The following is a 16,694-nucleotide window of genomic DNA, read 5'->3' as shown; positions in this document are numbered from 1 at the left end:
CCTACCCCTAAATCCTCTTAGCCCAACCTTAACAAAGTTCTCTTTATGGTTTTAAAAACAGTGCTTAGGTTTGATGTGTTTTGCATTTTCATCAGTGCTTGAAAATGTGAATGTTGCATAATTATGTAAGTTATTTCTGAAATTCTAATCATCTCTCTCCAGTATCCACTGATCAGACTCACCATCATTTGGGGACAATTTAAAGAGATACTAAGGACAGACTTTAAGTAAGTATGAGAACATTTAAAACTACTCACCCAAAGAGCAAGCTAACAATATTTATGGCTATAAAAGATAATTACATGTTATACTGCTTGAAAATGAAATGTGTGATAATCATTAACACGTTATTGTTTATATTTTTTATAGGCTTAATCTATCACCAGAGAAGTCTGATGAATTCCTGACTGGTTACATACACAAAGAAAAGCTTTTCTAAAGAGGCACAGTGAAAGTGTGACAGGAGATTTTTACCAAAGAAAAAATGTAGTCTTTATTAAAGGTCAGAACACTTAATAGAGCCTCATTAGTTCTCACAGTAAATGTACATGATGTGAAAATGCCTCTGATTCAGTGAGTGTGAAAAGCTGCACAATAACATGAAATGTGAAGACAAACGTGACATGAATTGCTTTTGTTCTTTTTTTTTAAGGTTTATCTGAAAACAAACTGTATTTAGTGGGAATGGAAAAGAATTCAATTATTTACTGTAGGTTAAGAAATGTACCATTATGTATTTATGATTTTTTGATTTGTATTTATGATATTTTTGACATTATATGTCAACCTTCTCTCTCTCTCTCTCTCTCTCTCTCTCTCTCTCTCTCTCTCTCTCTCTCTCTCTCTCATGGCATGCCGTTTAAGCAATTATTCATGAGAGAATTGATTGAAAATTGAATGGAAAGTCTGAATATATTGAATGAATCCTGAATCAAACATCTTTAACCTACTAAACTTTATATTTATATGACAAATAATAGCGACTTAGAGCTTTATGTGGGTCACAACTTCACTGTACAAGCCGCTTTTCAGCCATGACACTTAACAATGAACTCAACACGTGTAATACGGAAGTTACCATCCCAATCCTCGCCACCAGAGGGCGCCTAAAGTTCAACATATAACCAAAATCACCTACTGTATCTTTTCAATTAACAATTAAACTGAACCATTACATATTAAATTTCTGAATATATTGAATGAAAAGTATGAATATATTGAATTAATCCTGAATATATTGAATGATTTCTGAATATATTGAATGAAAAGTCTGAATATATTGAATGAATCCTGAATTAAACATCTTTAACCTACTAAACTTTATATTTATATGACAAATAATAGCGACTTAGAGCTTTATGCGGGTCACAACTTCACTGTACAAGCCGCTTTTCAGCCATGACACTTAACAATGAACTCAGCAGGTGTAATACCGAAGTTACCATCCCAATCGTCGCCACAAGAGGGCGCCTAAAGTTCAACATATAACCAAAATCACATATCTTTACAATTAACAATTATGATTTCTGAATATATTGAATGAAAAGTTTGAATATATTGAATGAATCCTGACGTCATCAAGACACACCGATATCTTGTACTTTAGGCAGAATAAGTGAGTCGGCGAGAAACTAAGTTGCTGTTTTAAGAAAAGTTTTAACGTAAACCTCACTCAGTATCGGACTACGGATGAAGAAATGTATTCGCTATTTCACAGAGGAAGGTGAAGGATGATTTCCCCTATTTACATATCTAACAGTCACGGATCAAGATCACTAATTTGGATCTCTTTTTGTGTCCACTACACTATTGTCTGCCTATTGTCTGATGCTAGGTAGGTGGGGTAATATGGGTTTGTAATAGCAGATTTGGTTGTAAATTGTAAATAATTTTATTGTTATAACCTTTCACATTACACTAGGTCATCTCTCTGTATCCAAAAGACAGATATTTGCATGTTTAAAGAAATTTAACCAAGTCTTGCATCACTTTTCCATTACTTCAGGCATATTGTGTCTTACAACTGTCAATTCAGCAGCAGTAGTAATCATTATTTTTCTTGTTGCTCTAATTCTGTTTTTCACAGTTGAGAATAATGTTATTTAGGGTGTACCAGGAGCTCATCTCTTTTGAATTGTATTCATCACCTCCTAGAGAACACTGATGAAAGTGTTCAAAACCTGCTCAGGAAAGTTGAGATGATGATAAGTAAAAAATGCAGCAAGTTTTTTATTCCATCAGGATATGAACATTATATGAAGGTTCATTTTGAATCATGGGAAAAAGAAAGAATTGACCTGGTGTATGAGTCCAATGACAACGTAAATGTGCTTAATAAGGAACTAGAAGAAATGAAACGAATGCAGGATAGACAGCAAGAGGCCGGACATGCTACTGGAACCAGTCTAATAGAGTGTGGCAGCGATGACCTTTTACATCCAGACTGTAAGTATTCTGTCCATACCGTGTTTTTCCACTGCATGTTCTTGTAATAACCACTGTGTGTGTGTGTGTGTGTGTGTGTGTGTGTGTTTGTGTGTGTGCGTGCGTGTGTGTACAGTTCATCTAAATGTTTTGGATCAGCAAAGCCTATTCTTTTGTTTTTGCTAAACGTAATTAAGATAACAGACGAATATAAGATAGAGTAGAATTTAATTTCCTAAATGTGTTAAACTACTGAGAACAAGGCACCTTTGGTTGAACCGCCAAATTTGGTTACACAGATGTAGTATATTCAGTCATATTCTGTCATTTGAATTTTGGAGTAGTACTTTTGTATTTTGTCACTCACATATTACTTATATTGTACATATGTTATATTTTACATACGTAACACACTTACATATTACATTTTTCCTTGTGAGTAGACATGCTTAAGCTAACTGTTCCATTTCCACCTGTTACTAATTCAGTGTCTAGCAAAGAATCAGAGTTTTCTATTACATTTGTGAATGAAAGCTATGCTAAATGTAATGAGTCCAGGTTTAAAGAAATGCCTGTGATTACAAATACTGATACAGTTTCTAGTTGACTCAGGATCAAATGATTCTGTGATATGATTGTGTGAAGGTGCCCTTAAGGTGCGAAACCGTAACTACACAGAATCAATTTGGATTTTGGAGTATTGCCCAATAAATCTGTTGGGTTGAGATTTGATGTGCAAATTAAATTTAAATCTAATCAGCACATCACTAGGCCTTAAGATAAAATGGGGAGATGGCTCCTGCTTTGTAAAACGGTATCCCAGATCTCTGCTCTATGATACAAATGGAAACTGTGTGATTTTTCTTTTACTGACGTCACCCACACTCTTGTGGGAAGAGTAAAAATTCTCACCTCTTGTTCTCACACAGATTACATAAAACCAGAAACTTTACATACACAGATGTGAACCGGATGAAAGCTATGAGAAAGACGAAGTTATAGGAAGTTAGATAAGCCAGATGTACTGATGTTGAAACGTTTGATATGGAGTGAGCACAGATGTGCGGTAGAGGTAGACTTATCTCGGGTTTCAACTCCATCTGGTTATCCACATCCATTCCAAATGAACCATGCATCTCCACATGTCTCTTTAGCCAAATCTACTGATGATGAGTGGGAAATCTTGGGAATATGGACGTTACAGGTTGCTCTGACTCAGTATTGGGAGCAAACCGAGCAGCCAGCTGTCTTTTACAGCTCAAAATTGAATGCATATAGCACACCACTAAATTGGATGGTTGGGACAAGGAGAGATGTGGAGATCCGTCCTGATGATTTATCAGATCTTAACCCATGGTGTAATATTGAAGCAATGTGTTGGCATTGGGCCAGAACTGCCGATTGGACCCTGCCTAAATTAGAATCTTCAGACATTCGATTACAAAAGGTGCCCAAAGAATTGTGTAAAATATAATGTAGTTCTGATTAAAAATTGCCCTTCAGTGACCAGTACTCTAAAAACTGCTTAAAATAAATAAATAAACAATTAAATAAATAAAAGATCAGTATTCCCTAAAACCAGAAGCTATAGCAGGTATAACACCGGGGTTCAAATTCCTTTTAAAAGCTGGAGTTATTGTACCATGTGAGACGTCTCCTGTGCGAACCCTATTATTTCCAGTAAAGAAAATAAGCCTGTCAGATTTGAACTGAAGTTCCTACGACATTTAATTTCTGCAGAAGGTAAATAACTTGAGTCAAGTAGAATAGAGGCAATTCAGAAAATTCCAAAACAGGTTCCAAAAAAAAACAGTTAATGTCTTTTTTAGGCATGTGTTCATACTGTAGGATATTTATACCCGATTATGCTGTTTTAGAGGCACCGCTGAGCGCAATTGCTCATGGACAAGGCTTACAAGCACACAGCAAAGTGACGTGGACTGAGACTGCAAAAGCTGCATTTGAACGACTGAAACAGACATTACAGATGACACCCACACTAGGCATCCCTGACCCAATGAGACTACTTACACAAACTGTTGACGAAAAAGGGGGATGCATGACATCAGTTTTGCTCCAAGAGCATGGGGGCAAACTCAGACCAGTAGCATATTTTTCAGCTAAACTGGATCCAGTGGCAGCAGGTCTGCTCATGTGTCTCAGAGCAGTAGCTGCATCAGAAATTGCCATCAATGCCTCATGAGACATTGTAGGCTACAGGGAATTAACTCTGTTGGTTGTGACATGCAGTGTCACAACTGCTTTTATAACAAAAAACAGCAAATATTAAAGCTGCACGATGGTTGAGATACAACACTGTGCTTTTAGAGAAATGCCAAATGTCACATTTAAATGATGTACAATTCTTAACCCTGCCACACTTCTTCCCACAGAGCATGATGGGGTGTCTAATGATTGTGTGAGTGCGATTAATGAAGTTTGAATCCCCAGGCCTGATTTACAGGAGACACCACTGACCAACCCTGATCTGGAATTATTTGTGGAAGGATCAACAGCCAGGAACTCAGAAACAGGTCAAAACTGCGTGGGGTTTGCAGTAGTTACCCAAAACGAAATTTTACTTTCAGGTAAACTCCCGTCTCAATACTCAGCACAGGCGGCAGAACTTACTGCCTTTATACAGTAGAAGCCTGCAAATTGGCAGAGGGTAAGACTGTGACTGTGTATACTACACAGCATTACACATGATTTTGGCACACTGTGGAAACATAGGGGGTTTTTAACTTCCTCGGGCAAACCCATCACATACCATGGCCTGATAGCTGACCTTTTGGATGCAATCCTACTTTCAAAAGCAATTGCAGTATGCAAACGCGTAATAACGATCCTATTTCCATAGGTAATGGGAAAGCTGATGCAGTGGCAAAGGCAGCACCAACGCTACCTGAGCAGAAACAAACCATAAACATCATGATTAAACTGTTTTCTTCTATCCTAAATCTCACTGAATTATGAGTGATCGTGAGGAGAAACAACGCTGGAGGAAGGTGGGAAGTGTCCAAAAACAAGGTGTTTGGTATGGTCCCTCAGGGAAACCGTATTTACCAAAAAGAATGTTTCATGTTTTATGCTAAGTGGACACATGGTAAAGACCACGTGTCAAAAGGAGAGATGGTAACAGAAATAAGGAAACATTGGCATGTTATAGTATAATATAATTACAGTATAGTATAGTATAATTACTCACAAAAAAATTATTTTTGTGAAGTTTTGTTTATTCAGCAAAAAAAACAGGCTTGTCATGAAATAGTGTTGATGCACATGCGAGCACAAACGAGGTAGAGCTAATCTGAGTCCATTTGAAATTCTTTTTGGAAGACAGTTAACCACAGGAGCGGCTCCACCGGGAAGCCAGAGATCCAATATCAGCGATTGCACAGATGAAATGTTGAATTATTACACAAACATGTCCTCTGTGTTATCTGATATTCACAGACAGTTGAAGGACAACCTTACTAAACCACATGCAGATGCATTGCATGACCTGAAGCCTGGTGAGTGGATCATGGTGAAAGACTTCAGAAGAAAGAACTGGAAGGCCAAGCGTTGTCTGGGACCGTTCCAGATTCTGTTGAATACTCTCACCGCTGTGAAAATAGTGGAGAGAGCAACGTGGAACCACGCCAGTCACTGCAAACGGGTACCGGTGCCAGGCCAGGAATAAAAGAACAAATCAATTAACCCACCGTTAACAATGAAAAATTAACTCCTGAGACCATCTGCATTTCTGTCCAGTTAAGTGAGGAGCTGGCTTACCCGAACTCACGAAACAGCCTAGACTGGTAGTGTTCCTGAGCCTCGGTGAGGTAGGCAAATGCGAATGGGCAGTGCCTGCACTCTGAGCACCGATATACATCAAGGAGGGTGAAGGTTCACTTAAAGTTTAGTTTGATCTACATGAATCACCAAGTGACATCCTGAGTATCCTGTTATTGAGACACACAGAAGAAAATCACTCCGGTGCACGTTGTTCGGACATTCTAAGAGGTGTAGCGTGTGGAAACCTATTTCACAGAGAAGAGACGAGAGCGCACATCTGTTGGAGATCCAGACATGGACTTTCCACCTGATCAAATTCAAACTGACTATACTCTGGCATTGACAAATGTAGATGGATAAATTAGCTTTGTTTAGTCTTATTCTTCTCTTTTAGTTAATGAATATGTCATTGAACGGTCCAAGGGAAAAGATCATGTCTGATGTTTCATCTAAATCTGTATTTTCAATGCCTTAAGTAATGATTATGTTAAAATTTTCATTTATATAGTTTGTCCTAAAGGACAAAAAGGAGGGAAATGTAGTGGAATTTTAAATATCATGAGTGTTTTTTGTGCTTTAATGGTAAATTCTGTGTGTCAGACTAGGGAGAGAGAGGAACAAATGTCCCTACCATAAGCAGTCCTACAACAAATGGTCCTGCCATAAAACATCCCTGCCTTAAACATTCTATGTGTTAAAAGCCATGGGAACTAAGGGGAGTGTGGGTGTACGTGCTTGATAAGATCTGACCTTACTGGGGTGACTGACATAAACACAAGCACACATACAAACCAACACACACACATACTAGGCTACACAAGCACACACCTAGGGTATAAAAGGGAGAGCTGAATCACTAGTCGTTGCCTCTTCACTGTGTAGACTTGGCATTCTGCACTGTGGAAGACGCCTTTTGCTGCAGCAAAATAAATATCATTTTTACTTCTTTGCTTTTACCATCAATTCTGTTTCTGACTGTGTTTTTTTAAATATAGATCAAAAGTTTCCGCCACACCACTGACTGTCACTGTTTAATTTATCGGACAAACAACAGATTTCATCAACAGAAACAATGGCGCGGAGAAGGAAGATGAGAGGTAAGAAATGAAGCCTTAAATCTTTGCAGTAGGGGAGAAAGTAACACACAACTGAACACTGTTTTTCTGTAGTTTGTGTAAAAGTACATAGGGTTCAAAGTTTTATAAATATTTTTCATTATTAACTTAGAACAAATCAGAGACTTGAAATCTTAAACTGTGTCATGTGACCATACGACAGCTTAAAACCTTAAAATCCACCTTAAACAATTTAATCTGATGTAAATAAAAACATACAAATGATGCTAAGATATGTCAGTAAACATTTATTAACTTAGAAATAAATGATTAAAAATGCTTCTAAATAAACAAATGAAGTCTCAGGTGAAAACCAGTACCCAATGTCATGTTTTGCCCCACTCTCCCCTATTTAGTGTTAAATATAGTGTACACAAAAATACAGAGTTAACACCACATATTATCTGTTTTATTTACAGGACAAACAGAGGGAACTGAACTAGGTATGTTACACTGCTACATGCTTAAACGCTGCTCTGTTCGGTTTGACATCGAATACGTACCTTTCAGTGCAACACTTGTTAATTATCAAAACAACTTTTACTCTTTACTACAGGACTAGAACTATAATAAAATAAATATTTATTTAAATAATTTATTTTAATTACTTATTCAGTATTTATTTTTAAATTATTTAAGAATTTGAAATGCAGAATCAAAGATCTTGTTAATATGCAGAACTTAAAGGAATAAGTGATTTGGAAAATATAAGCTGTATGAAATGAGAAATGATTCCATGTAGATTTATTTTATAAACCTACTGTAGATTAATGCTTCTTTGTCTCCTGTTCATCTTTATTTAAACAGAAAAACTGCTTGGTAAGTAATTTTGTTTATTTTTGCATTATAATTATCAATATAATATCACTTGAAAATCATATAGAGCAACTAAAATAATAGTTTAATGTTAATGTGGTTTGGTTAATTACATTACAGAACATTACAGAATCACCATCAGGACTAATCCATAATCAATAACAGATCTATATGGGGAAAGAGACATAAAAAATGCAACACATAAATATAAAAACATAAATACTGTCACAGTCGGCGCACCTGCCCCGCTCCCCGACCGTCAAAATAGAGAAGCGTCTCCGGAATATTAGTCGCTTCCGGACTACACCTCCCATCACCCATCGTGACGACTGATTGCTTCGCCACCTGATTCCTATCAGCCAGCGCCTATAAATACGAACTTGAACTTGACCTCAGTGCAAAGTCTCGATTTGCGTTAGCAAGCATTCTGAGCATTTTCTAGTTTGTCTCAGTTCCGGTTTTGATCCCATTCCTGTATTCTGTTTTTTGATTGCCCTGCCCTGCCCTGCCCTGCCCTGCCCTGCCCTGCCCTTCTGCCTGTCGTTTCATGTCTGATTTTGCCTGCCCTACGATATTGTGTTTACCGTTGCTGACCCTGCCTGTCTGTTACGAGCCTCCATTAAAAGGCTGCAAATGGATCACCAGCCTTATGACTCCTCATTACAAATACACAATTCGGACGCAATACTTTGTAGACAAACCAATCAGAACTAAACACAGTAAAGGTGAACACAGTAGAGGAGCGACCCAGTGACAGGACAGGGGAGGAGACGGGAGCAAAACCATGATAAAGACACATGGAAAAACTCATGGTGCTTGTATTCTGTCAGAAATGTTTTATACGAGTTTCTCTTAGTCAGCAGTGTTTGTTGTAATAAAATCTTTTGTCTTGCTTCACAGGACAAGATGAAGAAGATGAAACCTGTAAGTGACCTTTTTAGTGTAGTTTAATAAATTCATGGATGTGGATACAGTGAAGAAACCCATGATATGAATATTTAAATACTATTTTAATCATTTAAATAAAATGTTGTGACTTTTTCAGGTGTTTACACAAATAACAAAGTTTTTGTGTTGTGGTTTTGTTTGGTTTTTAGCTTTTCAATACGGAACCAACTTCTGTAAGTAAACACTTTAGTTTTTGTGTCAGATCAGTGTTACATGTCAGACTGCTGGTTTGTCTGGTGATGATACAGGTTATAGCTTCAGTCTTTCACCACTGCAAGAGGCATGATAATATTTATATTCTAACATGAGGACATTATTCTCAGTCTCCTATGTGATACTCTATACATGTAGTAGAGATGGGGGAAAGACTTATAGAAAGGGTTATTTACTCATTATAAGCTATAAAAAGTCTAATACAACTCATACAATAAACTGTTGCACCACAACAAATACCATTTGGGTTCATTTGTGAAAAATTGGCACCGTAGGGGGTTGTCAGGGGTTCAGTGCCAATCATTACTGGCATAGAGCTATAAGTAATGCAGAAGGCAGAATATTCATTATAACAAACTACTTAAAATATTTTTTTATTTTTCTACTCTTTGGTCATTCAGTACTGTTTTGCTCTTATAAATTAGTGTACTTTATTCATTGTGTACCTCAGATGTAACATCTACATCCAAATTCACACATTCAGCAAACCCTGATGAAGAGTGTAGATTTATACTGCTGGGAGGTGATGTTGATGCTAATAAGGAAGTGTGCAGGATTATATTCAGGAATCAGTGGAGCCGACAAAGAACTGAGCTGGATGATTGGGAGCTGCAGGAGAACCGTGTACACGGAAGACATGTCACTGTGGCCGTCAGTCCGCCTACTTGGTTGAAGCATTTGAGATCATCTTTATCTCTTTCCACAGGAATCAGTTGTATTAAAAATGACATTGAGAAATGTGTGTCAATGGCGTTCCCTGGGCCTAATGCATTTCTATTAGTGATCAGAGATGGACGTGACAATGGAAAAGAACATTTCCTTTTAAAAGCAGTCGCTTCAGTGTTTGGGAAAGAGGCCTTAGACTACAGCATGGTGCTGCTCATTAAAGGTTCTGGAAAAAAGCATTCAGATCTTCTCTCAATGAAGTGTGTCAAGAGATGTGGCCAGAGGCATCATGTTCTAGAGGACACTGATAGCAGTGTTCAGGAACTTTTCAGTAAAGTTTTAAGAATGATTGTTGGCAAAAAAAGGAAGTTCTTTATTCCACCGGAGTATGAAGAATTTATGGAAACTGATTTTGAATCATGGGAAAAGAGAAGAATTTCAAATATGAATGAATTTCTGGCTAAATGCCAGGATGAGAAAGACAACCTTATTGGAGAACTTGATGCCTCTAAAAAGTGCGAGAGTGAACTACAAAAGAAGTTGGATGCCTCTAAGAAGAGTGAGCGTGAACAAGAAAAGGAGTTGGAAGCTTCCCAACTAAGAGAAACCAAACTAATAAAAGAATTAGATGATTTCAGAAGAAACGAGTGTAACCCAGGAAGGTTACACTGTACAAGACAACAAGCCAGTGGAACCAGGAACCGCAGAGGCAGCAACGACCTTGAAGTTCCAAACTGTAAGGATCATATTTTTATTCTATTTTCATTAACTTATCTAACATAAATCCAATAGTTCTATTAATACCCCTTTAATTTAAACACTCCCATATTTGTTAAGGTTTGTGTTATTTTTTAAAATATATTCCATCTCTTCAACAGAATGATCCAAGACACCATGTGTGGACAATTAGACTTAAAGGTGGGGTCTCTGTTGTTTGAGAAATGCTTCAGAAAACTGAGTCGGGACGACAAACAAAACAAAAACAAAACAAACGTGCAGCCAATGAGCAGAAAGGGGCGTGTCTTGTCAATATGGGCAGAGAGAGTGTTCAGTGCGCATGTGTGACATTAGCAGAAAGCGGTTTTAACATTGAAATGGAGGATAAAAACAAAGAAAGAAAGCGAAGAAAGACTTACGATAAGGTAAGAAGTAGGACGTGTTAATATAGGATCAGCTTTCCAGCGCTGGAGAGAACTGAAGGAGCAGGAAGTTGGTCACATATTCACAGATTGGAGTTTCCTGAGTCAATAACTCCTGAGCTAAACGCTGTTACTACACAAATAACACCTCTTTTCTATCGTAGTAATGTAGAGACGCAGCTACAACCATGTTTTGTGTAGTAACAGTGTTTAGCTCAGGAGTTATTGACTCGGGAAACTCCAATCTGTGAATATGTGACCAACTTTACTTAAGACGCCGAGGCGCTTTTTTCCTTCTCGATAGGTGAGTAACGTTGGTTTTGCTTTGTTACACAGAACTAATATATGTCTTTGTCCTTTACATGATTATGTTTGTGTGTCATTTTTGCTTGTTTGTTTATCTGCAATCGTATTGTTCTTCCCTTCAGCTATGATAAAGACACGTTTCTTTCCATTAGTTGCCGGGGTTACGTATGTATGTGTGGGCGGAGCTATCAATACAGGGGTGGGACCCATTTGGGTTAGGGGCGTGTTTGTTTTGGTGATTTCAAATGTCAACATTGGCTTTCAAACAACAGAGACCTCACCTTTAAAGGACAACAATGTTCTTGTAGAAAACTAGAAAACTTACTATTAAGAGCTTTCTTCATTTTTGTAATTTTCTTTATTTTTACAGGCACATTACAGAATGATGGTAAGTCATTTCTTTAATTTATCATTCCGTTTCATAGAGAAATTGCTACCCTGTGGCTGGGTATCTACATCAGGTTTGCTTTCCTTACAGATGATACAAATGAACCCAAAACAGATCTTCGGCTAGTTCTTCTGGGTGGAGATGATAATAATTATGTAGCTGAAATTATACTCAGGACTGATAAAAAGAAAGAAATGATAAATCCTAAAAAAGGCACCATGAGAGAGGGGAGTGTTGATGGAAGACAGCTCTCTGTATTCGTGTCTCCTTCATACTGGATGAAACACTTGGACTCATTTTGGTTTTTTCAAAATGGAGTGGAGTCCATCAGAGCTGAGCTTCAGAACTGTACCTCAATGACGTTTCCTGGTCCTCACGCCTTTCTGCTAGTGATGCGAGCTGGACAAACTCCTGGGAAAGAACATCTTCTTTTAAAAGCCATAACCAACGTGTTTGGAGCCGAGGCATTAGAGTACACCATGGTTTTGTTCGTTTATGGACACAAATGGGAAAATCCAAAAGATGCCCTGAAGAACTGCTGTGTGAAGATGTGTGGAACGAAATACTTCATACTGGAGAACGAGGAAAACGTCGAGGAGCTGTTCAGAAGAGTCGAGGCAATGACGCAGAGGAAACAAAGCCGATTTTTTATTCAGCGCTCTTATGAAAATCTCATGAAAGTTTATTTCGAACCCTGGGAAAAGGCTCAGGCTTATAAAGAAATGCAATTAAAAAGAGAACTGGATGAACTGAGATGTAGTGAGGAACAGCTGAGGGAGGAGCTGGAAGCATCCAGACATCAGGAGCGTGTGATACGGGAGGAGCTGAAGACAGCGAGATATAGTGAGGAACAGCTGAGGGAGGAGCTGGAAGCATCCAGACATCAGGAGAGTGTGTTACAGGAGGATCTGAAGACAGCGAGATGTAGTGAGGAACAGCTGAGGGAGGAGCTGGAAGCATCTAAATGTCAGGAGAGTGTCTTACAGGAGGAGCTGAAGACAGCGAGATGTAGTGAGGAACATCTGAGGGAGGAGCTGGAAGCATCCAGACATCAGGAGAGTGTGTTACAGGAGGAGCTGAAGACAGCGAGATGTAGTGAGGAACATCTGAGGGAGGAGCTGGAAGCATCCAGACATCAGGAGAGTGTGTTACAGGAGGAGCTGAAGACAGCGAGATGTAGTGAGGAACAGCTGAGGGAGGAGCTGGAAGCATCCAGACATCAGGAGAGTGTGTTACGGGAGGAGCTGAAGACAGCGAGATGTAGTGAAGCAGGACAGTGGACACCTTTACGGCGCAGCAGGAGCAGAAGAAGAAGAAGCAAAGAAGGTTTAAACCCAAACAGTAAGTTCCATAAAGATCACATTTTAATGACAGCTGTATTAACACGTGTGAAAAGAGTGCAAATGTTTGTGAAAATAATTATTTTATTAATAATAATTTTTGTATATTATTATTTCTTTGTATATAGTGACAATGGATGACCTTTAAATGTTGTGGAAGAAATCTGGTGAGTAGGAAAATTTTCACATAAACCAGAGACTAGAACTTCAGCTAAAGATGCAAGAAGTAAATTAAAGGCACAGAACAAAAAGGCTAATTAGACAACTGATCAAATTAAAAGGTGCTTCTAGTTGATTCAGGATCCCAGACCAGACAAAAAAGGGTCCTGAACATCTACAGTAAGAAGAAAGCTTTGTTTCAGGTTGGACTTGATGACACTACGTTACATGTTCACCAAGATTTGAAGGCAACATTATTAGCAAAGTCTTTTGTGCACCGATGCAGGAGAAGCAGAAGTGCGTGTGACTTAACTGAAAGACCTAAACTTTCTCCAGAAGTCTTAAACGCTTACTTGACATGAACACAAGAGGGCAGCAAAACCAAAAACCTTTGCGTATATTAGGAAAACCTTTTTATTATATTAGTTCAGTTCATTCAGTTCATCACTGTGAAACTCTCTGATCGGGTCTCAAATAAAACTCTGTTATAAACTCTGTTGGATTGTGAAGAATTTTGAAGATTTATTTGAAGAATTATTCTTGTTGTCCATTATAACGATTTGTCTTTGTGTTTACAAATTCATGTAGATGATCTCCTGAGAAGAGACGCGACAAAAAGAGAAGAGAAGAGAGGTGAAGAGAAGAGAAAAGGAGAGGAGAAAAGAGGAAAGGAGAGAAGGGAAGTGAAGAGAAAAGAATAGAAGAGTAGAGGAGAGAGGTGAAGAGAAGAGAAAAGCAGAGAAGAAAAGAGAAAAGGAGAGAAAAGGAGAAAAGAGAAGAGCAGAGAAGAGAAAAGGAGAGGAGAAAAGAGGAGAGGAGAGAAGGGAAGTGAAGAGAAGTGAAGAGAAAAGAATAGAAGAGTAGACGAGAAAAGGAGAGAAAAGGAGAGAAGAGAAGAGAAAAGGAGTGGAGAAAAGAGGAGAGGAGAGAAGGGACGGGAAGAGAAGTGAAGAGAAAAGAATAGAAGAGTAGAGGAGAGAGGTGAAGAGAAGAGAAAAGGAGAGAAGAAAAGAGAAAAGGAGAGAAAAGGAGAAAAGAGAAGAGCAGAGAAGAGAAAAGGAGAGGAGAAAAGAGGAGAGGAGAGAAGGGAAGGGAAGTGAAGAGAAGTGAAGAGAAAAGAATAGAAGAGTAGATGAGAAAAGAAGAGAAAAGGAGAGAAGAGAAGAGAAAAGAAGAGAAGAGAAGAAAACACAAATACACAAAATAAATTCTGACAAATGGGCACTAAATAAATGGGAACATAAATATTGGGTTTGTTCCATCTTTATGTTCATGTTATAATTCAGAGCTTTGTATGTATTTACTTATTAAAATATTTTTTTACAAAAACAGACGACGATCATCTATAAAATCGCTCCACTGACGTTTCCTGACCGTTTCATGCCTAGAAGTCGTGTTTTTCCTGGAATCCCACCAGATAATCAGGAGTCAGAAGTAAACAAAATTCTCAACATAGATAATTAATTAATCTTAATTTCAGATTATTTCAGATTTTCTTTACTGATTTTTGAAACAGATCATTGACATGTTGACTTCTGGGTTATTGTGCGTCTCAGTTCGTGTCATTATTTTAAAACCTTTTAGTGCAGGTAGCAACCTTCTGCCCATAGAAGAAACATGAGACATCTGAGTACACTGTAATTTGGATTCTACAGATTATAGGGATTATAGAGATTATAGGGATTATAGGGATTATAGACATTATAGAGATTACAGATTACAGACAGATTGTAGATCTCAGTGTGTCCACATTCCAGACAAATTAGACAAATAAAGTGTCTACTTAAAGAACATTGTGCACTTTGGATGATTTATCCAGAACCTCACTGAGTTCTGATGAAAACACATCTCTTGCTCTCCTCTGACTCACCCCCAGATTTTCCTTCCCCTCTTTTCCTGATCTTTGTTCAGTTTCTGTGTGTTTTTAGTTTTTAGTATTCGATATCTAACGTATTTTACACTCTCTACACCAACTCTAAAATAGCAGGCTCATTTGTTCTCAATATACAATTCTTTTTTTTTTTTAAGGTCAGGGTTGACTTACATGTGATTATTACATGTGATAATTATTATGTTTTATTTATGTTTTATTAATTATATGTTAATAGATGATGTAGGGGGGCACGGTGTCTTAGCGGTTAGCACGTTTGCCTCACGCCTACACGGTTGGGGGTTCGATTCCCGCCTCCACCTTGTGTGTGTGGAGTTTGCATGTTCTCCCCGTGCCTCGGGGGTTTCCTCCGGGTACTCTGGTTTCCTCCCCCAGTCCAAAGACATGCATGGTAGGTTGATTGGCATCTCTGGAAAATTGTCCGTAGTGTGTGATTGCGTGAGTGAATGAGAGTGTGTGTGTGTGTGCCCTGTGATGGGTTGGCACTCCGTCCAGGGTGTATCCTGCCTTGATGCCCGATGACGCCTGAGATGACCCGAGGTAGTTCGGATAAGCGTTAGAAGATGAATGAATGAATGATAATAGATGATGTGAAAGCACAAATAGCTCTGGATTTAGAGGTTTTTAAGACTAGTTAAGTTTTTATTTCAATCAGTTAACTATGAATGATCTGGGAAACGAAACAATGCATGTTTATTTATTTATTTATTCTTAAATGAAATGAAATGAAATTGAAACGAAAATCAGATTTAAGATAAAAAGAAAAGTAGACAATGTCCTTTCAAGCTTGGGGAAAAAATGGAATATTCAGGAATAAACGTGAGTGTTTTATTGTGCTGCTTCGTGTCGACGGTGTTAAAGTAACTCGGTATCTCGTGTTCCAAACATCCGAACCCTGATCTGAGAAATATGGGACAGTCCATAATGTCGTTTTAATACAAAATCTGGTCAGTTCTTACAGTCGCTCCAAATTCTGTATAATTCTATTCTTAGAAAGAGAAAGTCATCAACTTCCCAAAACTATGACTGCATGTTTAGTGACTCTGTCATGAAACTAAGATCTGCCCAGTGACTCTGGTTATCCAATACGTTTGCGTCTGAACGCTTCCTCGTATGAAGATTGTTTTTCCCATCGAGCGCTGATGAGACCTTCGAGTAACATGAGTAACCCCCTGCTCAAAGATTTCTGGTTTGTAGTGAACATAATGAACGTATGACTCAATGCATTCATCGGTTTTATTTTCTTTTGTCAATGCACAGGAAAAATGATCCACTGATACTCCATAAGAAAGTTTTCACCTATGCAGCTCCCCAAATATCTGTGTGAGAAATCCAGATGTATGATCCTTGTAGGATCTGGATAAAGTCCAGATGTGTTCCAGAAAGTTTTGATTCCGTTACACAAATGAAAGAACTCCAGATTATTGACTGTAACTGTGGAGTAATGAAATTAACCAGTTATCTTGGTATCGTTTTTCTAGTTACAGTAAAAAAAAAAAAAAGCCCCTC

The 16,694-nt window shown here is 38.1% G+C and overlaps 1 protein-coding gene across 1 annotated transcript in view; it reads left to right on the top strand.

Moving 5' to 3' along the window:
- LOC132860360 (uncharacterized) overlaps positions 1-15,085 on the top strand; it is a 38,322-nt gene extending 23,237 nt beyond the window's left edge. The window contains exons 13-24 of the mRNA XM_060891547.1: positions 4,302-4,578; positions 5,881-6,085; positions 7,235-7,301; positions 7,739-7,762; positions 8,127-8,138; positions 9,036-9,059; positions 9,233-9,256; positions 9,748-10,698; positions 11,778-11,795; positions 11,886-13,136; positions 13,264-13,302; positions 13,883-15,085. Coding sequence (XP_060747530.1) covers positions 4,302-4,578; positions 5,881-6,085; positions 7,235-7,301; positions 7,739-7,762; positions 8,127-8,138; positions 9,036-9,059; positions 9,233-9,256; positions 9,748-10,698; positions 11,778-11,795; positions 11,886-13,136; positions 13,264-13,283 — 2,873 coding nt within the window. The 3' untranslated portion in view covers positions 13,284-13,302; positions 13,883-15,085. The remainder of the gene's footprint in view (positions 1-4,301; positions 4,579-5,880; positions 6,086-7,234; positions 7,302-7,738; positions 7,763-8,126; positions 8,139-9,035; positions 9,060-9,232; positions 9,257-9,747; positions 10,699-11,777; positions 11,796-11,885; positions 13,137-13,263; positions 13,303-13,882) is intronic.
- Positions 15,086-16,694: the final 1,609 nt, after the last annotated feature.

The sequence above is a fragment of the Tachysurus vachellii genome, chromosome 17 (genome assembly GCF_030014155.1).
Source record: "Tachysurus vachellii isolate PV-2020 chromosome 17, HZAU_Pvac_v1, whole genome shotgun sequence".
NCBI classification, from domain to species: domain Eukaryota; kingdom Metazoa; phylum Chordata; class Actinopteri; order Siluriformes; family Bagridae; genus Tachysurus; species Tachysurus vachellii.
Note: the sequence above shows the minus strand (reverse complement) of the source record. Positions and strands in the feature narration are given on the sequence as shown.